The sequence below is a fragment of the Acinonyx jubatus genome, chromosome B1 (genome assembly GCF_027475565.1).
Source record: "Acinonyx jubatus isolate Ajub_Pintada_27869175 chromosome B1, VMU_Ajub_asm_v1.0, whole genome shotgun sequence".
In the NCBI taxonomy this organism is placed as follows: Eukaryota; Metazoa; Chordata; class Mammalia; order Carnivora; family Felidae; genus Acinonyx; species Acinonyx jubatus.
This window is the reverse complement of record NC_069382.1, coordinates 72,930,122-72,949,558: the sequence shown is the minus strand read 5'-3', so window position 1 is coordinate 72,949,558 and position 19,437 is coordinate 72,930,122. Positions and strand designations below refer to the sequence as shown.

At 36.1% G+C, this 19,437-nt stretch overlaps 1 protein-coding gene across 6 annotated transcripts in view; it reads left to right on the top strand.

Moving 5' to 3' along the window:
- The first annotated feature begins 53 nt into the window (after positions 1 to 53).
- The window catches only part of ARFIP1 (ADP ribosylation factor interacting protein 1), a 126,597-nt gene continuing 107,213 nt past the window's right edge, over positions 54 to 19,437 (top strand). Inside the window, exons 1-2 of one of the 6 annotated variants that reach the window (XM_027067465.2) lie at positions 54 to 330; positions 14,271 to 14,350. In XM_027067465.2, the coding sequence (XP_026923266.1) occupies positions 14,273 to 14,350 (78 nt within the window). In that variant the 5' untranslated portion in view covers positions 54 to 330; positions 14,271 to 14,272. The remainder of the gene's footprint in view (positions 331 to 14,270; positions 14,351 to 19,437) is intronic. The other 5 variants (XM_053216860.1, XM_027067421.2, XM_027067458.2 and 2 more) reach the window with 5 other exon arrangements.

Sequence of the window (19,437 nt, the reverse complement as noted above, 5' to 3'; positions counted from 1 at the left end):
GGGCCAGATTGAGGGAGAGAGAGGCCGTCCAGGGCCAAGGACAACGCTACTTCCGGTCTCCTCACTTCCGGCTCCGCTGCTCTCTGTGCTGGTGCTGCAGGCCGGGTTGAGAGGCAGCCGGTCTGTGTGTCCTCGGCGGTTGGTCAGTGTGAGGCGGTGACAGCTGCAGTTGCTCCCCGCCCCCGAGGATCCGAGGTGCGTGGGGGGAGGGGAAGAAGGAAAAGGCCTAGGTTGCGTTGCCGCTCACTTCTTGCCAGGTTTGAGGCTATTCCGGAGAGCAGCGGCAAAGATAATCCTCGACGTGAGAGCTGCCGGGTTCCCCGCAGACAGGTGAGGGCGGTGCTGGCCCGCCGGGAAAGAAGTGGGAGGGGGGTGGGGGTGGGAGGAGGAAGGCTGGTCTGAGGTAGTTGGCGGGGGTGGACACATTGCTTGTGGAGCTTGCCATTCCAGGCTTTTCACTAGACACTTCTGCCCCTCGTCTGTGACATATCTGCCCAAGTATTCGGCATTTGGTTTCTGCCCCGACCCCCGGTGTCCCGGAAACAGTGGGTGGAAAGGGAAGACTGGCCCTTGCAGGGCTGCGCCCTCTCATCTTTGCATGCATTGGGTGGGAAAAGGGGTGGCAGGATCCAGGTCTTTCTCGGCTAAGTCTCGAAGTGGGCCACCTTCAGGTTTGGTGTCCAGTCTTTATTTTTCTCCTCCGCTCACTGCATCCCCTACTTCCTCTCTCCCGCAGTGAGAGGAATGGAGATAGTTGGTAGTCCCTCCAAGAAGTTCACTGGGCAGTGGTGCAGGGAGGAGCCTTGCCTAAGAAATGTCCCAAGTCTGTGCTTGTGAGGACGGCCAACGAATGCTGGAGTTTGGGAAGGAAGTCGTGCTGTCGTCTTCTCATCCGTTCCTTTTTGCCAAGTTACTGTTTACGTGTCTAGGAAGAGGAAAGAGGTTTTTGTTCTGTTTTGTTTTGTTTCAAAGAACAGCTTCTAGACATTTTCCCTTTTACTTTATTACTTCCTTTGTTTTGCTTTCATCTCCCTCTTGCACCCATTGATCTCAAAAAGTTTGTAGTTGATACTTCCTACAGATCCTTAAGCCACCCCCTGTTAGGATTTCAGTACCCTCCCTTTGTTTTCTCCTAAAGTACATGATTTCTCTTACTTGGTTCTTTTTTTGTTTTAAGGTTTATTTATTTACCTTAAGAGAGAGAGCGCGTGCTCGAGCACGAGTGGGGGAGGTGCAGAGAGAGAGGGAGGGAGAGTATCTCAAATAGGCTCCGCACTCAGAGCTGGACTCTGGGCTCTGTCCGACCAGGGCGAGATCATGAACTGGGTCACACCAAGAGTTGGATGCTTAACTGACTGAGCCACTCAAGCACTCCATCTAACTCAGCTCTTATCTGATAAGGAAAACTGGAATATTTACAGGACTTTTCATAAACTTGTGCTTTGACCTACAGGGGTGTGCTAACATTAGCCATTTAATTAACTTCATTGGCATGGAAATGTGCACCAGAATTGGTTTTGTTAAAACAGTCCTGTGTTAAGGCTGCAGGCCATTTCATTGCTGCTGTCTCAGAGTGACTACAATGGACTGTGTGTTAATACTGCTTTAACTCTACTTTTCTTGTTTGTCCCATGGTTTTTTGTTTTCCTTGCTCAACATGACCAACACCCTCTCCCAACCACCACATCTAATGCTCATTACCTGAGAAAATAGAAAATATTTCTGATTTTATTTTTTGTATGAAAATCTCTGCCTCAGTTACTTTCATTCCTTTTCAAATTGATAAATTAGTTTGCCTTAATCATGAGTTATGCGTGGGGTCCATGGTCTAGAAGTCTGTAACTTTCAGGGATCTTCCTCATCCCCAGCTTTTAAAGTATGTGCAGTTTTGTTTGAATGCATTTTGGAGGGAGGTAGGGGGGATTGTCCATTCTAAAACAAATTCTTAAGAAGTACATAACCTCCAGATAGGTTAAAAACTATTCCTTAGTGTCTTGTTTAAGTTAATGACAACTTTTTTTTGTGGAGCTTTTTATTTTTTCAAACTGTAAATAGCTTGTATTGGGAGAGTAGAATGCAGAGATTCTAGGCTTTAAACTGAAATCTCTTAACTACTTCAAAACATCTGCGTTTCTAAATTCCTTCCTAGACCTAGAGAAGGAAGTAAGACTGCCTACTTACTTAGTTCCTGATTTGTGGTTTTGAGGTTTCTTTTTAGGGATAGCTGTTTGTGGCCAATGCTGCGGAGATCCAATGGGTTTATAAGTTAATGTGTTTATTATTATTTAATACGTATTAAATATCACCATCCTACTTGGTACAGTTCAGAATTAAAAAATTACATTTTGGTTATCCTATGCTTTCATTTTCTTGCTTTTTACTTGAGGCATTATTTTAGACTTTGGCTTTGCTAGGAATGGCAAATAAGATGGTTTAGTAGCGTGGTTCATAACTTTTGGTATGTTGCTGCTTATCTAGTCATCCCCTTTCCCTCTGTTCTATATCAGGTATTTTAATGATTGTTCTTTCATGTAAAAAAGTTAGTATCCCTCCAAATGTAGTACGAGTTTAGAGTGTGTACTTGAACTTACTGATTTGGTTGCCAAGTGTTTATTGGTCGAGGGTTGAAGTTGTAAAATGTTTGACACTTGCAGAAACCTATACAGCTTGTCATAAGCTCATGCAGAGCAACTAGATTCTTCTCACAAAGAGAACTTCCAGCTGTCTAGCATCCTCACTTGGGGGAGAAGAAAACATAATTTCATAAAGAGAGGATTATGCTAAATTAGCTTCTTTCTAAAAAGGTAATGACAGAGTCAGAAGATAGGTTATATCTGACACCATACCAACGGTTAACATTTGTTTGCTTACTATGTGCCGGGCCTTATGCTAATTGCTTTATGTGATTACCTCATCTAATCCTCACAGCAACTTTTACAGGGTGGCTAAAATCCCTATTTTTATAGATGAAGAAACTGAAACTAAACAATTAACTGAGGCCAAAGGAATCTGCTCAAAATTACACTGATGGAGCCAGGATTGAACCTAGTAGTAGACTAGTCTAGTCTAGACTGCTTCTGCTGTGTTTCTGTTACATTGTTTTTGGCATGACTTCGGGATATCTCACCTGATTTCTCTATCAGCTGTTAAGAAAAGAATATGTTTTCCCTTAATAATCGTCAGTAGATGAACACCTTGTTGAATGTCCCATCTAAAAGTATGACCAAAAGAAATGAACTTGGAGAAAGCTTATGGGGTGTTATTTGGTAGAGTTTTCCCATCAGGATGGATATAAATCTGTGTGTATATGGAGTGTATGTGCATTTATGACATGAAGAGTGGTAAATGAGAAAAAGGTTTTAAGTAATAAACTTGGCTTTGTGAGATTCTGGAGGTATAAATACATTTCAGAATGATCAATTTGGGATGGAGAAAGGAATAAACTCAGGATGAAGGAAAGAATAAGAATAAATTCAACAGGGAATTTAAGATAATATGGCCATGTATGAAAAAACTAACAATGTATGTATACACTGGAAAGAGTAGTTCTACATAATGAAAGATGATGATTTAGGGACCATGACAGTCTAAAACTATGCAGCAGCATTAGTTCTAGGATGTATGAAAAAGACTATAATACGAAAGAATCTGAAAATAATCTTGTCATCTTTGGCCTACTACCTTTAGGCAAACATGGAAGCCACTGAATTCTCAGATTCTTGCAGATTCTCAGCTGTTTTCTACAAAAGTATATGTTTTCTTTTTCCTTTATTCCTTTTCTCTTTCTCCTATCTCTGATTCTCCTCTTCTCCATGACTTCTAAACCTTTGTCTTGCGGTGGTCATAGATAGGTGTTACTGGAAATTGCTCTAATCTTTTGTGAAAATATGGCAATATCTTTGCCATATTCTCATCTAAGAGTTTTTTATTTTGTTTCATTTTTGTATATCTCTGATAGCATTGGACTAAACAGCGCCTTGATCTTCTTTAGCCCTTTAGGGAATCTGCGAGGCACTGTTTTTGAAGCAGGATCGTAAGAACAGTGGAACTTGTGATGAAGCTTAAGTCATACAGAGGAGAGAGTCAGTTAGCCAACTCCAGTTTCTGCTAGCATGCGTTAGTATTTTAGAGCAAGGCTTCCAAATTGTTCTGCATCATGGCACACATAGAAAATGATGATATTTGTAGGGCAGACTATATTCAGACTCTCTCTGGTTCCCTGAAGGCTGAGGGGGCAGTCAGTATTTCAGCACATCTGTAATTCATTCTCGGCATACTCGTTGGAAAGCTTTGTCTGGGACAAGAGGAATATGTTACTCTTTGTTTAATACCTTCTGTTAAATCTAATAATTTACAAAGCACTTTGATATACTCAGTTTTATATACTTTCATATACTCAGTTTTCATATACATAGTTTTATTCTCGCCATATCAAGTGGATATGATAATATTACCATGTTAGAAATGAAGAAATTGAGATTTTAGCTAAAGTGCTTTGTATAAGGTCACACACCTAATAAGGGATGGATCAGGAGTTCAAATCCCAGGTGGAAAGAGTCCCTAGGGGTTAAATCAGTGGCATGTAGCCTCCAGGATGGCCAGCCCCCTATCTGTTTTGTTTGAGTGCTACTACCTTCAGGGCATGTAGAGCAGTCCTAAGTCCATAATAGTTGTCGTTTATTAAGTGCTACTTTGGCTAGGCATTATGCTTTATAGATACTGTATATTAAGTATTCTTATTTTCTATTAACAAATGAAGAAACAGGTACACAAACCAGCAGAAGTAAGTAGTCCAAGGTCACCGGCGCTGTAAAAGGAGAACCACAGACTCACAATCTCAGTTGCTCTACTCCAAAGCTTGTACTCTTTTCATGATAGTGACTAAATGATTTCATGACATTGTGGGGTACAGATTGGGTTCCAGTTAAAGTGTGTGACATTAGTGGCAAAGGGTGATGGTAATAAAGGGAGACAGGCGAGTGGACTGTGTTTATTTTTGGCAGGTTCAAGGTTGAGTTCTAGAGATAGTGGCTGTCTAAAAGGATTTCCGAGGTGTTTGGAGATGGGGGTGGGAGAGAAGAGTAATGTGATAAAACTCAGAGAATAACTTGGGCCATTGTGCTACAAGTACTTCTAACAAAAGTGTTAAAAATACAGATCCTCTTCAGATACGAGTAAATGTTAATTGCAGATTATTTCTTAAAGATACATGTACAGATTATTTTTATTTTGTTCTTTCTGTATTTCCTAATTTTTCTATGTGGCATATTAATTACTTTTAAAATTAAAAATATGTTTAATTACACAAGTAATATATATTCTTGAAACTAAAATTCGAATAATGTAGTAGGCAGATGGAATGAAAGTTTCTAGTGCTCTAATCCCTCTATCACCCACAACCACTCACAGTTAATTTGCAGGGTAGTTGTTGGGGATTAGATGAAATAGATGAAGAAGTTCTAAACCAGCTCTAATACTGTAGCCACTAGCCACGTATGGGTATTTAAATTGGTTAAAATAAACTAGGATTAAAAATTCAGTTCCTCAGTCACACCAGTCATATTTCAGGTGGTCAGCGGCCGCATGAAGCTAAGCGGCTACTTTATTGGACAGCACAGGTATAAAACATTCCCAACAATGTTCGCCAGCCATGCTAAAACCTTAAAATACTGCATGATTAGTGACATAATTACTGTACTATTGAACCAAGATTTTAAAAAACTCTGTATTTCCCGTGGTGCCTAGCAGTTTTCGTTTTAGCTGATGAAATATTATTGCCATGTTCTCTCTCAGCTTTTGTTTTAATTAAATCCAGATGGTCAAAGTCTAATGTTTTTCTTGGATATTTGGGGATTATAGTTAGCTGCTTTTCTAGGCTAAAGACGACAGCTTTTCTAAGGGTGTGTTTTCGATCTCCTCTGTGCTCTAGGCCTGTATATCTTGCTTCCTTGTTGGCACCCTCTGTTGAATATATTAAAGTTCTCTCAAATACAATATGTTTACAACTAAATTGATTTCCCCCTCACTCCCACACAAAACAAAACAAATGTTCATTTTTCTTTGCTCCTTATTTCAGTGAGTGACTCTATTATCTTTCCAGTTGTGCAAAACAGAAAATTAGGAGTGATCCTTAATAACTCCCTTTCCCAGTTACCGTCAACAAGTTTTATTACTCTTACTTTTTGAATATCTCTTGAATCTGTTTACGTCTTTCCATTTCCACTGCTTCCACTTTAGTTGTTACCATCATCTTACCTGAAATTTCTATAGTAGCCTCCATTCGTCTCTGCTCACTTCTATTTTGGCCCCTCTCTAATCCATTATCCATCCTGGAGACATAGTGGCTTATTTTGAAACACGTATCTGATTGTCACTTTTCTCTCCTCCCCAATTTTTCTATGACTTCCCATTGCTTCTAGGATAAAAATAAAACTCCTTAACAGTGCTTAACTCACCCTTGCCCTCCAGCCTCATCATTTACCATGTTCTGCTTAACTCTCCACTTCAACTATGCTGGCCACCTTTTAGTCCTTTGTACTTGTCTTGCTCCTTGCCATTACAAGGCTCCTTATTAGCTCCTAACTATCCTTCACACTTCAACAGAAGTTTTGTTTCCTTAGGGAATACTCTAACCACCCAGATCATACATTTACCACAGTTACAGTTTACATTTTGTGTGTGATTATATGCCTCCAAACTCCATGAAGATAGGGACCAAATCTTACATTCTTTTTTGGCTTGTTCTTAAATCCCTATCTTCTAGCTCAGTACCTCATGCCTAACTATTGCTTGAATTTCCAAGTATATAGTATTAAAGATTTCAGTTCATGAAGTTTTAGACTACAGGATTTTGAATATAACTATTTTTAATATAGTAGTTAAAATAGTAGTTAAATTGAGTTATACTGTTTCTTAAGTGTATGAAAAATCTTAATATAAGTTTATATTAATTATTAAAAACTATAACATATAACACAGTATTCTTAGATTCTTTTATAATAAACTCTTATTTTAGAAAAATTTTAGATTTTTAGAATTATTGCAGATAGTGTAGAGATTCCTGTATACCCCATGCCCAGCTTCCCCTGTTATTAACATACTGCATTAGTGTGGTACATTTGTCACAATTCATAAACCAATATTTATATGTACTAATGTTTGTTCAGATTGCTTGAGTTTTCTCCTAATGTCCTTTTTCTGTTCCAGAATACCACATTACATTTAGTTGTCATGTGCCCTTTTGGTTTTGACCAGTTCTCAGACTCCTTGATTTTGATTATAAGTTGATAGTTGTGAGAGTTACTGGTCAAGTATTATGTAGACTGTCCCTCAATTGAGATTTGTCTGATGCTGTTCTTAGGATTAGACTGGATAATATGTTTTTGGGAGGAAGACCCACAGGAATAAAGTGACATTCTCATTGTATAAAGAGTAAATATTATCAGTGGTTGTTGTTGACTTAGTCCCCTGGCTTGAGATTGGGTTTATTAGGTTTGTCCTCTGTAAAGTTACTCCTTCCCCAACCTTTGCATATTGTACTTCTTAGAAAAAAGTCACTATGTGAAGTACATGCTTAAGAAGTAGGGAGTTCTATTCCACCTTCTTAACAGTGGAGTATGTACATAAATTTTTTGGAATTCTTTTGCAAGGGAAATTTGTCTCCTTGTCCTCATTTGTTATTTAGTCATTTATTTATATGAATATTGACTCGTGGATATTTATTTTATACTTTGAGTTATATAATCCAGTAGTACTTTATTTCCAGCTTTGGCTATTGGGAGCTCTTTCGGTTCGTTTTTATATTCCTTTGACATATCCCTATCGTGAGGATTTTGTTGTTTGGTTTGTTGTTGGGATTTTTTTTTTAGCACATCTTTACTTTCTGGCACTACAAGATGTTCAGGCTCATCTTGTATATTTCCTGCCCCAGGCCTAGACTCAGGTATTTCTCCAAGAAGTGCTGGTTCCCTTCACTGGAGAATGGTATTAGAAACCAATATCTGGGCACTATGTGTGCTCATTCTGGCTGCAGTTGCTTCTAAGAAATATACACCAACTCATGTAAATACGCATATCTATAAATTTTTCTATATGTTACTATCTGTGTCTGTGTTTAAGCTGTATTCTTACTTTATTTATTCTGAAGCTTTTTTCCACTGAAAAAAATATTGAGGGGTTTACTTTATATAGTTTTGGGAATTTAGTTACAGAATTAAAGTAACTCCCCAGTTCTTTCGGTTCTTGGTTGGCCTCACTGCTAATATTCTGGAACGCAACTAGTTATCTATGAAGAATTCAGGAAGTACTTTAGTTTTGAGACTCTTATCATTTTACTTCTCATTAGTTTCTCTGAAACACAATCTAAATGGGGAAAATAAGACTTTCCCAGTTAATTGTATTACTTGGTTGAAAGTTAGTAATGATGGTGGAGATGGGAATAGTTGAATATTGATTTTTATTTATTATTATTTTTTAAGTTTGTTTGTTTTTAGTAATCTATACACCCAGCATGGGGCTCAGACTCATGACCCCAAGATCAAGCGTTGGATGCTTTTCCAGCTGAGCCAGCCAATCACCCCTGAACATTGATTTTTAAATTGTTTCCCATTATTACCTGTAATGGGCAATTAACTATATTTTGTCAAAGCTTTCTACTTTTGAATTGTCTAGACTGATGAGCAATGTAATCTTAACTTATCACTAAAAGGACTTGTAGGTGTATGGTAAAATAGCTTTTACAGATATGAGATAATTGTTGACATAAGGCAGCAGCATAATGTAAATGATTCGTTATTATCTTATTTGCTTTTATTTAGTTATTATACTTATGAAAGGGAATGTAATTGTACTTTGAACATATTGTGTTGTAAACCATTTTTAGTTCAGTATCATTTGCATTAGATAGTAGGGAAAAGGATTTTTTCCTTACGTTAAGACTACTGTCATAAAAAAGAAAATTAAATTGTTTTGACTACAGCAGAAAGCTTCTGTATTTTAGATGTTACTTTTCAACTCTGAACACATGTAGTTACTTAATGTCACTATATGTTTTAACTAAGTTTTTTTATTGTAAGTTAGTTCAACTTTAAAATTAGTATTAAATTATGAAATTAAAACAAGTCTTTCCATTCTGTTTATTCATAAGCGAGAAAAGCTAGACATATTCTAATAAATTCCATCAAGAATGAAAGAAATAGAGTAACTTTCTTTAATATTTAGCCTGGTAACCAGTCTCTGGAATATCAGCAATACAATAGTCTAAAGAAACTAAGCAAATTTAAATTAAAGCAAGCCCAAGTTTTGCTACTTTTTGCTTTCAATTTTCTGTATTTACCTCCTTAGCATTGTCCTTATCTCACCAGTTAGAACTCCTTGGTCACATATATTAATAATTATTTATAGTATTTCTCCAACGTTTTTACTAAAGTACCTCTAGAAGGAAGTATCCCTCTTCAGATGTTTCTTTCTCCCCCCCCCCCGATGTTTCTTTAGAGACACATATTTTTTTACAAAACTTCAAGAAATTTCTTAGAAGACTTATGTATATTGTTTTATTCAAGTGAATTTTGTTTTAGATCCCATAATATTATAGTACTTATTTTAATAAAAAGAATGTAAATTCTCTTTCCAATATGATGTGCCATGTTTATCCTGTTTACCTCTGCCCTGTTTCTATTTGCCTTCCTGTGCCTTGAGCACACCATTTCAGACTCTGTGTGGTATGAGAGTACCTTAATTTGAAAAACTTATGGTTTCTGTTTAACAACATCATCCCATACATACATCCTTTAGTGTTAGACTTCTAACTTCTAGTCTTTAACTCGTTGGCAACATGGAGACTGTAAATGTAGTTTTTTCTTTTCTGGCATCCATAGAATCTTCTATTTCCTCTTCCAGTATCCTGGCAAATTTGGTACCTTCTGGCCTCTCTTTCTTGGGTCCTTAGGAAGAACCTAAATGCAATTAAGTATTATAGGGTATAGAATTCTCCCTCATTGAATTCTGGTTAAAGTTCTTATATAAATTCCCCTTGGATAGATCTAGTTTATTCAGTTTATAGAAATTAAAATATGATTTTAATAATAAAATAAAAAATAATCCCAGACAGTTGGATGAATTATAAACTTCGGGTGATATTATTTAAGCACTTTTTCTAGTGCTCATTAATAATTCACGCCAAAGGTCATTTGTTCTTAACACTCTTTAGTTAATGAGTACCTCTGGCTGATTTATAGAATCAGAGCCCCAGAGATGACCTGAAGCATTTTTGGCCTGCAGTATAAATTTGCTTAAGAGGCTTGAGCATTAATGGTAGTTTTGAAAGAGTAGCTTATCATTCTGTTTTGAAAACAGTTTTTAAAGATAACTGAATATGTGTAAAGATCAAAAACCATGTATCTTAAACAGTACAAACTAGAAGTCATTAACTTTTTAAATCTTTTTGTTCCCCATGTATATTAGTTATCAAACTTTATGAACAAACTTCTGAAAAATAAATGTGAAGTAGGTCAGAGCATTTAAAGAATATCAATAAAACAGATTATTTAGTACCTATCTCTGTAATTCTCAGAAACTTGATTTCCTGTTTCTCTCTATGTCCAGGGTTATTTGACCTTTTCTTCAGTTGGATGATAATGATATATTTTCCTAATTGATGCTACTGATTAATACAGAGAAGCAGATGATAACTTCTATTTCATAGGAAAGTAGAAGACCGCGAAAGTGAATTGCCTTAACTTTCTTCTGTTTTCTATTCCACTCTTGCTATCTCCAGGGGTTCCTTCCTTTCCTTCCTCCTTTTCATTCTTCCCTCAGTGGAAGAGGTTTCCTACTTTTATCTAAGGGTAATTCCTCAACCTTTGTTCAGAATTTCTTTCTGTTTTTAAAAAACTAATTTTGATCTAATTTTAGACTTGCAAAAATAGTGCAGTTTCCTTAGATTCTTCACTCCACTTCCCTGAATGCTAACATCTTCATAACTATAATTATCAAGAATAGGAAACTAACATTGGCATCATATTATTAACTAAACTACAGACCTTATTAGAATTTCACTAAATTTTCAGTTGTCTTTTTTTCTGTTCCAGGATCCTATCTAGGAAACATGACACTTTTAAAGAGTATTGATCAGTTATTTTGTGGAGCATCCCTTAGTTTGCGTTAGTCCAGTGTTTTCTCATGATAGGCCTGAGCTTATGCATTTTTGGCAAGAATATCACAGAAATGATGTGTCCTTCTCAGTGCAGTGTTTCAAGGGGATTATGATGTTATATCTTACTACTGGTAATTACTTGATCACTTGGTTAAGTTATATCTGTTGAGTTTCTTCACTGTGAACCATGATTTCCTTTACTGTCTTTCCCTTTTCAGTTCGTAAGTACCTTGTGGGAGATACTTGGAAATTATGTAAACCTTGTTTCTCCTCTCTAACTTTTGCCTTCTAATTTTAGCATCTATCAGTGGATCTTGTCTGCAACATTTATTACTTTGGTATTTGCCAGATGATGATTCTGTTTCCCTCTTTTCTATGTTTATTAATTGAGACTTTGTCATATGGAAGTATTGCCTCTTTACCCCCATTTACTTATTTATTTGGCTATTTATATCAGTATGGACTCATTTGTCTTAATCTATGGGTCTAAATACAGTATTATCATAAGTTATTTTGTTGCTCAGTTTGTTCTAGCATTGGCCTTTAGGGGTTCCTTCAGGTTGGCTCCTGTATTCTTTCAACAGGCTCTCACCTTTTTTTTTTTTAACTTCTCCTTCCTTTCTGACACCAGAAAATGTTCAAAACTCATCTTGTATTTTCCCTGCTCCAGCCTTAGAATCAACCAATTCTTCTAAGAGTTACAGTTCCTTACTGAAGAATGGTATTTAGAGGGGCACCTGAGTGGCTCAGTCAGTTAAGCCTCCGATTTTGGCTTAGGTCATAATATCACAGTTCATGGGTTTGAGCCCCATGCCGGGCTCTGTGCAGACAGCACAGAGCCTGGAGCCTGCTTTGGACTCTGTGTGTGTGTGTGTGTGTGTGTGTGTGTGTGTGTGTCTGTCTCTCTGTTCTTGTATTTCTTTTTGCTCTAATGAACAGAAACATGTATTTTCTTATATTCCCTTTGTTCTACATGAAGGTAGTATACCTATAAGTATTTTTGGGCTTTGTGTTTTTTTCACTTAACAGTATGTCCTGGAAATCACTCCATGTCATAGAGATCTTCCTCATTTTTTTAATAGTTGCATAGTATTGTATTCTTTGGCTGTGCCATGGTTTATTCAGTCACTTTCCTATGTATAGACATTTAGGCTGTTCCCAATATTTTACATTTATGAAGAATACTGCAATGTCTATGTATTTTGTATTGCTGGAGGTATATTCCTAGGATGGATTCCTAGAAATGAGATTGCTGGGTATAGCAGTAAGTGCGTATGTGATGATGATCTTAGGCATCACTAAAGTTGCCTCCAGAATGGCTGTGCCAATTTGTATTCCCATCAGCACTGTATGAGAGTCCTGTTTTTCCGTACTTCCTCACGAACAGAAAGTTTTGTTATATTTAAAATTTTTTTGCCAGTCTGGTAGGTAAGAAATGGTTATCTCGGTGTTGTTTTAACTTGCATTTCTCTAATTATGAGTGAATTTGAACATTTTTATATTTTGGAGGGCCGTTTTAATGTCTTTCTGTGTGTGTGTGAATTTTCTGTTCATGTCTTTTTCCTGCTTTCAATCTGGTTTTTGAGTTTTTTCTTTTTGTTTTTAAGAGTTCTTTACAGTAGTCTCCCTTTATCTGTGGGGGATACAGTCCAAAACTGCCAGTGGATGCCTGAAACTGGGGATTGTACTGAACACTTTATATACTGTGTTTTTTTCCTACACATACATACCTATGATAAAGTTTAATTTATAAACTAGGCACGTTAAGAGGTTAACAACAACAATAATAAAATAGAACAGTTATAACACTATATGGTAATAAAAGTTTTGTGAATGTGGTCTTTTTCTTTCTCTCAAAATATATTATACTGTACTCACCCTTCTTCCTATGGTAATGTGAGATGATAAAATGGCCATGTGATGAGATGAAGTTGAAGTGAATGATGTAGACACTGTGATGCAGTGTGAAGCTGCTGTTAATTTTTTGACAACATATCAAGAGGAGGATAATGTGCTAATCGACCATAGTTGACTGTAGGGAACTGAAACACAACAGACTAATATCCCTAATATGTACAGTAGTCTCCCTTTAGCTGCAATTTTACTTTCTCCAATTTCAGTTACCCAAGGTCGTGATTGGAAATCATGTTGAGAAAGTCTCCCTTAGTCCCCTTTTCCTTGAGTACTGAATTTTGAATGGATGTTGCATTTTGTCAAAAGATCTCTCAACATATGTGAAAAAAACTGTGTTTTTTCCCTTAGGCTTAGGAATACAGTATATAGTAATAGATTTCCTAATTGAGCTAGTTTTGTATTCCTGGGATGAATCCCAATTGTTCATGTTGTATTATTTTCTTAATGTGGTATTGGGTTCGGTTTACAAACTGAAATTGTAAAATTGTTCCCTCCAGTGTATTTCAAAAGTAAAAATTTGTTTCTTTGCATTATAATACCTAACGTGGTATCTTGTAATTATTTATCTCTGTCTCCTTGATTAGATTCAGAGTACTTGCAGACCATGAATTCAATTTTACTCTTCTTTCTCCTTAGTGCCTAGAAGAGTTCTTCATGTATAGTTGGCATTCTATAAATGTTGTTGCATAACTTAGAAGCAGAAATAGCTCAAACTTTTTATTTAATGAAATCTGGGTATCGTGTTTCACTTCGAGAATGAATAGTCATGTCTGTGTTATCAATATGAAAGAGCACTGGCCAGGGAGGTAGAAGAGGTCTGAGTTCTAGTCTAAAACTTTGGTTTTATGTAGGCCATGAATAATATTTTTGCTTCAGATATCTTGTATATGAGTTTTTCATCTGTCAAATCAAGTTGATGTTCTGGTCTTTTAAATTTTGTTTCATATCTAAAATGTTTTATGAAATTATTTTTTAATCATTGAGGTATATGTTTTCACATTCCGCATAAATACTTTTTCTCAAATTTTGTTGTTAGAATTGTTTACCTGTTATAATCAATAGATACTCATGTGATTGTAATTTTGCAGAGCACATTCTGACCGCAAATAAATTATGTTACAGAATATTTATAAGAATATCACTGAGATTGTACAGCTTTTTAAACTAAATTATTTAATGTGTGCTTAACACATTTTACTTTTAGGTATGTCTGACTGCAACAATGATACTACAACTCATGGTGCATCTAAACCAGGCACAGAAGAAGTCAAGTCTAATTCCGAGGTGATTGGATGGTATTTCTATAGATTTTTGAAATCAGCCCGTCTCAATCAGTTTTACACTGTCCAGATTGACTCAGTTGGTCTAAACATGGGCCTTTCTGAATAAACTCTTTTACACACATAGACACAGACACAGTAAGGAGTGGGAAGAGAGAGATTCCTTCATAATGGGAAATTATTATTTGCCTTCGGCATCTAAAATTCTAGAGTATATTTGTTACATAAAGATGAATGTAAAAGTTGGGGTCAAACTATAGTTGTTTATTTTTTATTTTTTTTATTTTTTTAGAGTGAGCACATGAGTGGGAGAGGGGCGGAGGGGGAGAGAGAGAGAGAGTTCACGCTCAGCACGGAGCCCGACACGGGGCTCAAACCCACGACCCTGGGATCATGACTTAAGCTGAAATTGGGAGTTGGATGCTCAACGAACTGAGCCACCCAAGCGCCCCAAACTATAGCTTTTACTATAAATATGAAATGAGATTTCTTTTGAAATAATACAGTAATAAGTTCATATTTGAGCTTGTCTACTCCTGTATACTCTCTTTAGTTAGGTATGCATTAGAGTCCAAGTGTAGAGTTAAAAAAACCAAAAACCTGAGTTCTGGACTTAACTTTTGACTCACTGAATGTGAATCTATAGTGATAAGACAACCGGCATGTGGGATTTTTTTGTTTTTGTTTCTTTTTGGAAGTTCTACAAATGATTCTAACCACTTTGATGGTTCAGTGAACCACTAGCTCATTAGATTAAGGAAAGAGATATGAAAAAGTTAGTTTTATATTGAATTCAAGTTATCAGATATTTTTTGAATACCTAATACTAGTAAAACCTTCAGGTTTATAGTGTTTGATGATTTACAGAGTAGCACTTTTATATTGTCCCATTTTGAACGTTAGAACAATTTGGTATCATTCAGTTAGGTATTAGAACAACTATTGTTTTCCCCATTTATTTGTTAAACATACTTAACTTTCAAAGAGATAGTGACTGACTCAGAGGAATTGGCAAGCCTGGAACACTTCATGGAGTCTGAACCAATTTGCCATCAGTATATGTGCACAATGCTAGATGTAGTATGTCTTCAACCAAGCCAAGATACTGTGAGTCTGTGTGAAAGCTTTAATGTAGGATTTAGAACTAGATACTTTACTTTTAGTCCAAAAGTCAAAGATGAGTTCTGGTTGGCAAAATGTGTGTTATCTAGGGGAGGAGTCAAGATTCTTTGTGATTTAAAATAGTTTGGCTATTTACTATTTGTGAAAGCAATGCTTTAATTATGTTTAGTTCAGAGAAACTAGGAAATTATGTATACTGTATTTATCTTAACTCATGGATTTGATTTTTATGATCAGATCTCAGAATCTATACTGTTGAGAGATGATCAGAGGAGGTTTCATGCATGTGAACTACAGGAAGGATTGGCAGCCCAGCCAATAAAAGGATTCATGAAAAATGAAAGTGTTGTGTTTGTGGTTTACCACTGTGAATTTCGTCTATGTGAATGTCACTCACATAGATGCTAAGCTAGAAATTTCTTGCTTAATAGAGAGTTAATCCTGGATGACGATGATCTGAAGGAAACCACTGCCATGTAATTGTTCTGAAAATTTAATATATATTAACATTAAAATCCATGTTAAGCATTCCCTGCATTTTTAGCCATACTCATTGTGCACTCTTCACAGGGAATGTTGTAATATTTTTAAAAAAGATCAGGTGTGTGAGTATAGTCTGAATTTATGTCCAAATTTAATTTAAAAGTATTGAGTTTAGAGTTCACCAATGTAGGATTTAGGGGTTTATTTGGGGTTTAAAATTCCCCTTTTAGGGGCGCCTGGGTGGCTCAGTTGGTTAAGCAGCAGGCTCCGCACTGACAGTGCTTGGGATTATCTTTCTCCTCTCTCTCTGTCCCTCTCCACTTGCAAATTCCCTCTCTTTCTCAAAATAAATAAATAAACATTTTTAATTCCCCCTTTATTAGTATAATACCGACTTGAACCTTTTTTTTTCCCCAAAGTCCATGATGAAAACATTTTCAGGGGTCAGATTTGCTTACAAGAATTTTTCTTGTGGGGTGGCTCAGTTGTTAAAGCATCCAGATTTTGGCTCAGGTCATGATCTCATGGTTGTGAGATCTATGCTGAGCATGGAGCCTGCTTGGGATTCTCTCTCTCCCTCTTTCTCCACTCTGTTCGATCTTTCTCTCTCTCTCAAAATAAACATTTTTTTAAAAAGTTTTCTTTTAAATATTGCTGTCTGTATTATGGCTGTGAACTTCTTAAATGTTCTATGTATCAGACTTTTCAGTAATTCAGACTAATCTTTAAGCTTAGCACATCACTGGTGGTCAGTTTGATGAATGAATTAATTTTTACTCCACTGCTATAAATGATATATTAATATTTGTTTCTTAGGAATAGAATATGATGACATGGGTGATAGTTTTTATTTCTTCAAAGGCAAAACAAAAAAACAAGGGAAAAACTCCAGCTTTTTGAACTGAGCCAAAAGCATTGTCAACCCTGGCCAAGAAGAGACATAAAGTTCATTTAGGCTCTGTAAGGTGAATCGCCTTGCTCAGGCTCACTCAGCTAGTTCACCGAGGAATCCAGGATGCTCATCAGTGATCATAAAAATGCTTTCTTCTTCTACATGTAATTTTTTTTTAAGTGACATTAGCTTTTTTCTTTTTAAGTTAGAAAAGGAGAAGAAAACATGGGGTTGGCTTGCTTTGTACCCTAGTCCAGTCTTGATTAGAGCAGATGAAAGTGGATTTTGTTCTTTGCGTTTTTAATATTTAAACTTTATACCTGGAAATGTGTTTAAACTGCTGCTTCTCTATCTGTAGGCACCATTCACTGAGAGTCTGTTGGTGCCAGATACCATACGGCGTTTTACATATTTATTATTTCGTTTAATACCATAATAACCCTGTTTGCAGTTGAGGTTTTCTCCCTCATTTTACAGATTTAGGCAACAAAGACCTGAAAAGGCTTATACAGCTAATGAGGAACAGAGCTGTGATTTGAACTCAAGTTAATTAAAGTGAAAAATAGAAGTAAATTTAAGAAACTAGGGGAAAAATTACTTAAAGGTAGAAGCAAGGATATTAGGAAAACAAGCAAATAAGATGTATTTTTAACAGCAAAAAAGGAAAGAAAAGAAAAATAGTTCTGTTAGGTATTTATTAGTGTGTTCTAGGATTATTGCCAGAATTACTCTTTTTCTGTCTGCCCTTCAATATAGTAACACTAATACGTATACCAGTTTCTAATACCCAAAAAACATACACAAATAATTGCATTTTTCTTTTACATAAGTAACTCAGAGGTCTGAAAAGGAAATAGAGATCCTGCATTCTAGGTACATGTTGATTAATAGAGGAAATTTAAAATAAATAAAATGTAGAATAATAATGCCTGTAGAGTGGTACAAATAAAGAATTTTGGCAGTTCAGAGGAGTATCAGCCAGGAATATCAGCACAAGTGGCATTTTGAACTGAGTTTTAGTTTTATAGTGTGGGTAAAATTTGAGCATATGAGTGATGATGATCACTGCTTGAGCAAAGGCATAGAGAAAGGAGATTGAGAGACATGTATGTGGAAGTGTGAATAATTAAGTTTGATTTAATAGGGTAAGCATAATTGGTGGAAAAAAGATGGTCCAGGTCATGGAAGGATCTTGAGTGTCAAGAGGACAGCTTTTATGTTGTAAACATATTGGGGAGGGAGACAGACGTGTTAAACATACGCATAAATAATTTTATAATTTAATATAGCTTTACTGCTATAAAGCAGGCTAAAGGGCTAATGAGTGATGAAAACTGAATTTGCATTAGTTGGTCAGGGAAGGCCCTTCTTAGATGATGTTTAAGCAGAAACCTGAATGAGGTGAAGGAGAATCAGCGTGAAAATCTGGAAGTATGAACTTTCCAGAGAGAGGAAAGAAGGGCAAAAACAAGATTGATGTGTTTGAGGGACAGTGGTGAGGGCTTTGTGGCTGAAACTGAGTGTCAGTGGGGAAAGAGTGGGAGGAAATGTGGTTCAAGTGGTGGCTGGCAGCTGAGATTGGCTTGATGTAGAAAAGAGAATGACAGGAGATGAGAAAGTTGGGGGAAGGTTTGAAATGCAGTGTTCAGGTAGCACCTGGTTGAAAATATAAGACAAATTAGGTATTGATACTAATATATTAAAACATTTTTTTTAAGGAAAACTTGCAACATATGAAGTAAAAGTTAAATAGTAAATGAATTCCCATATATTCATCATCCAGTTCAATAATTATCTGGATTTTACCACATTTGCTTTATCCATCCTTTTATCATAGGTTTGAGGGTCATATTCCTTTTAAAACCATGAAATCTCTGAGATAGAACAAAATAAAAAAGAACAAGGTTACAAACATTAACATCTGGATTCCATTTCAACTGTCTTGATATTGGTCTGTTTAGAAAAGTGTAGTTAGCAAGGGGAGATGTGCTGGCAGGTATTAGTGTTGATGGACCTATTCCAGTATTCATCTTGTTGGAGCCGAGCTGAAACCAATGTGCTATAATTATGACATCTTTATATAAAATAGCATTTTCAGTTTTCAAAGCAATTTCATATTTTATTCTTATGGTATATAGGTGAGGTTAATAATCTCATTTTATGAGGAGGAAATTGAAACTTAGGAATATTTATAAACTTATAAAAAGGGGCAAAGCTGGTCCTTATGTCCACGTTTCCTGATATGTTGGGTAGTTCTCGTGAAACTTCATGCAGGAGATTTATTCACCTAATATTTTTGAACTATGTTAACACTTTATAATAAATACATTAATCATTTTTAAAAGAAGGTCATATTTTTACTAATACAGAAGGAAATTTCAAAGACTATTTGAATTATGAGTTTAATATAATTGCTTTCTCTTTTTGTAGGCAAACAAAAATGTAAATAATTTCATCTAACACAGAAGGCATTTGTGCTTTTTGGTATTGGAACAAAGTATGGTCTCTCTTGACATGCATAATTACCCCAGTAAACACTGCAACCTTCATTGTTTGAAGCCATAACTAGAACAATTAGAGTTAAATATTTATGG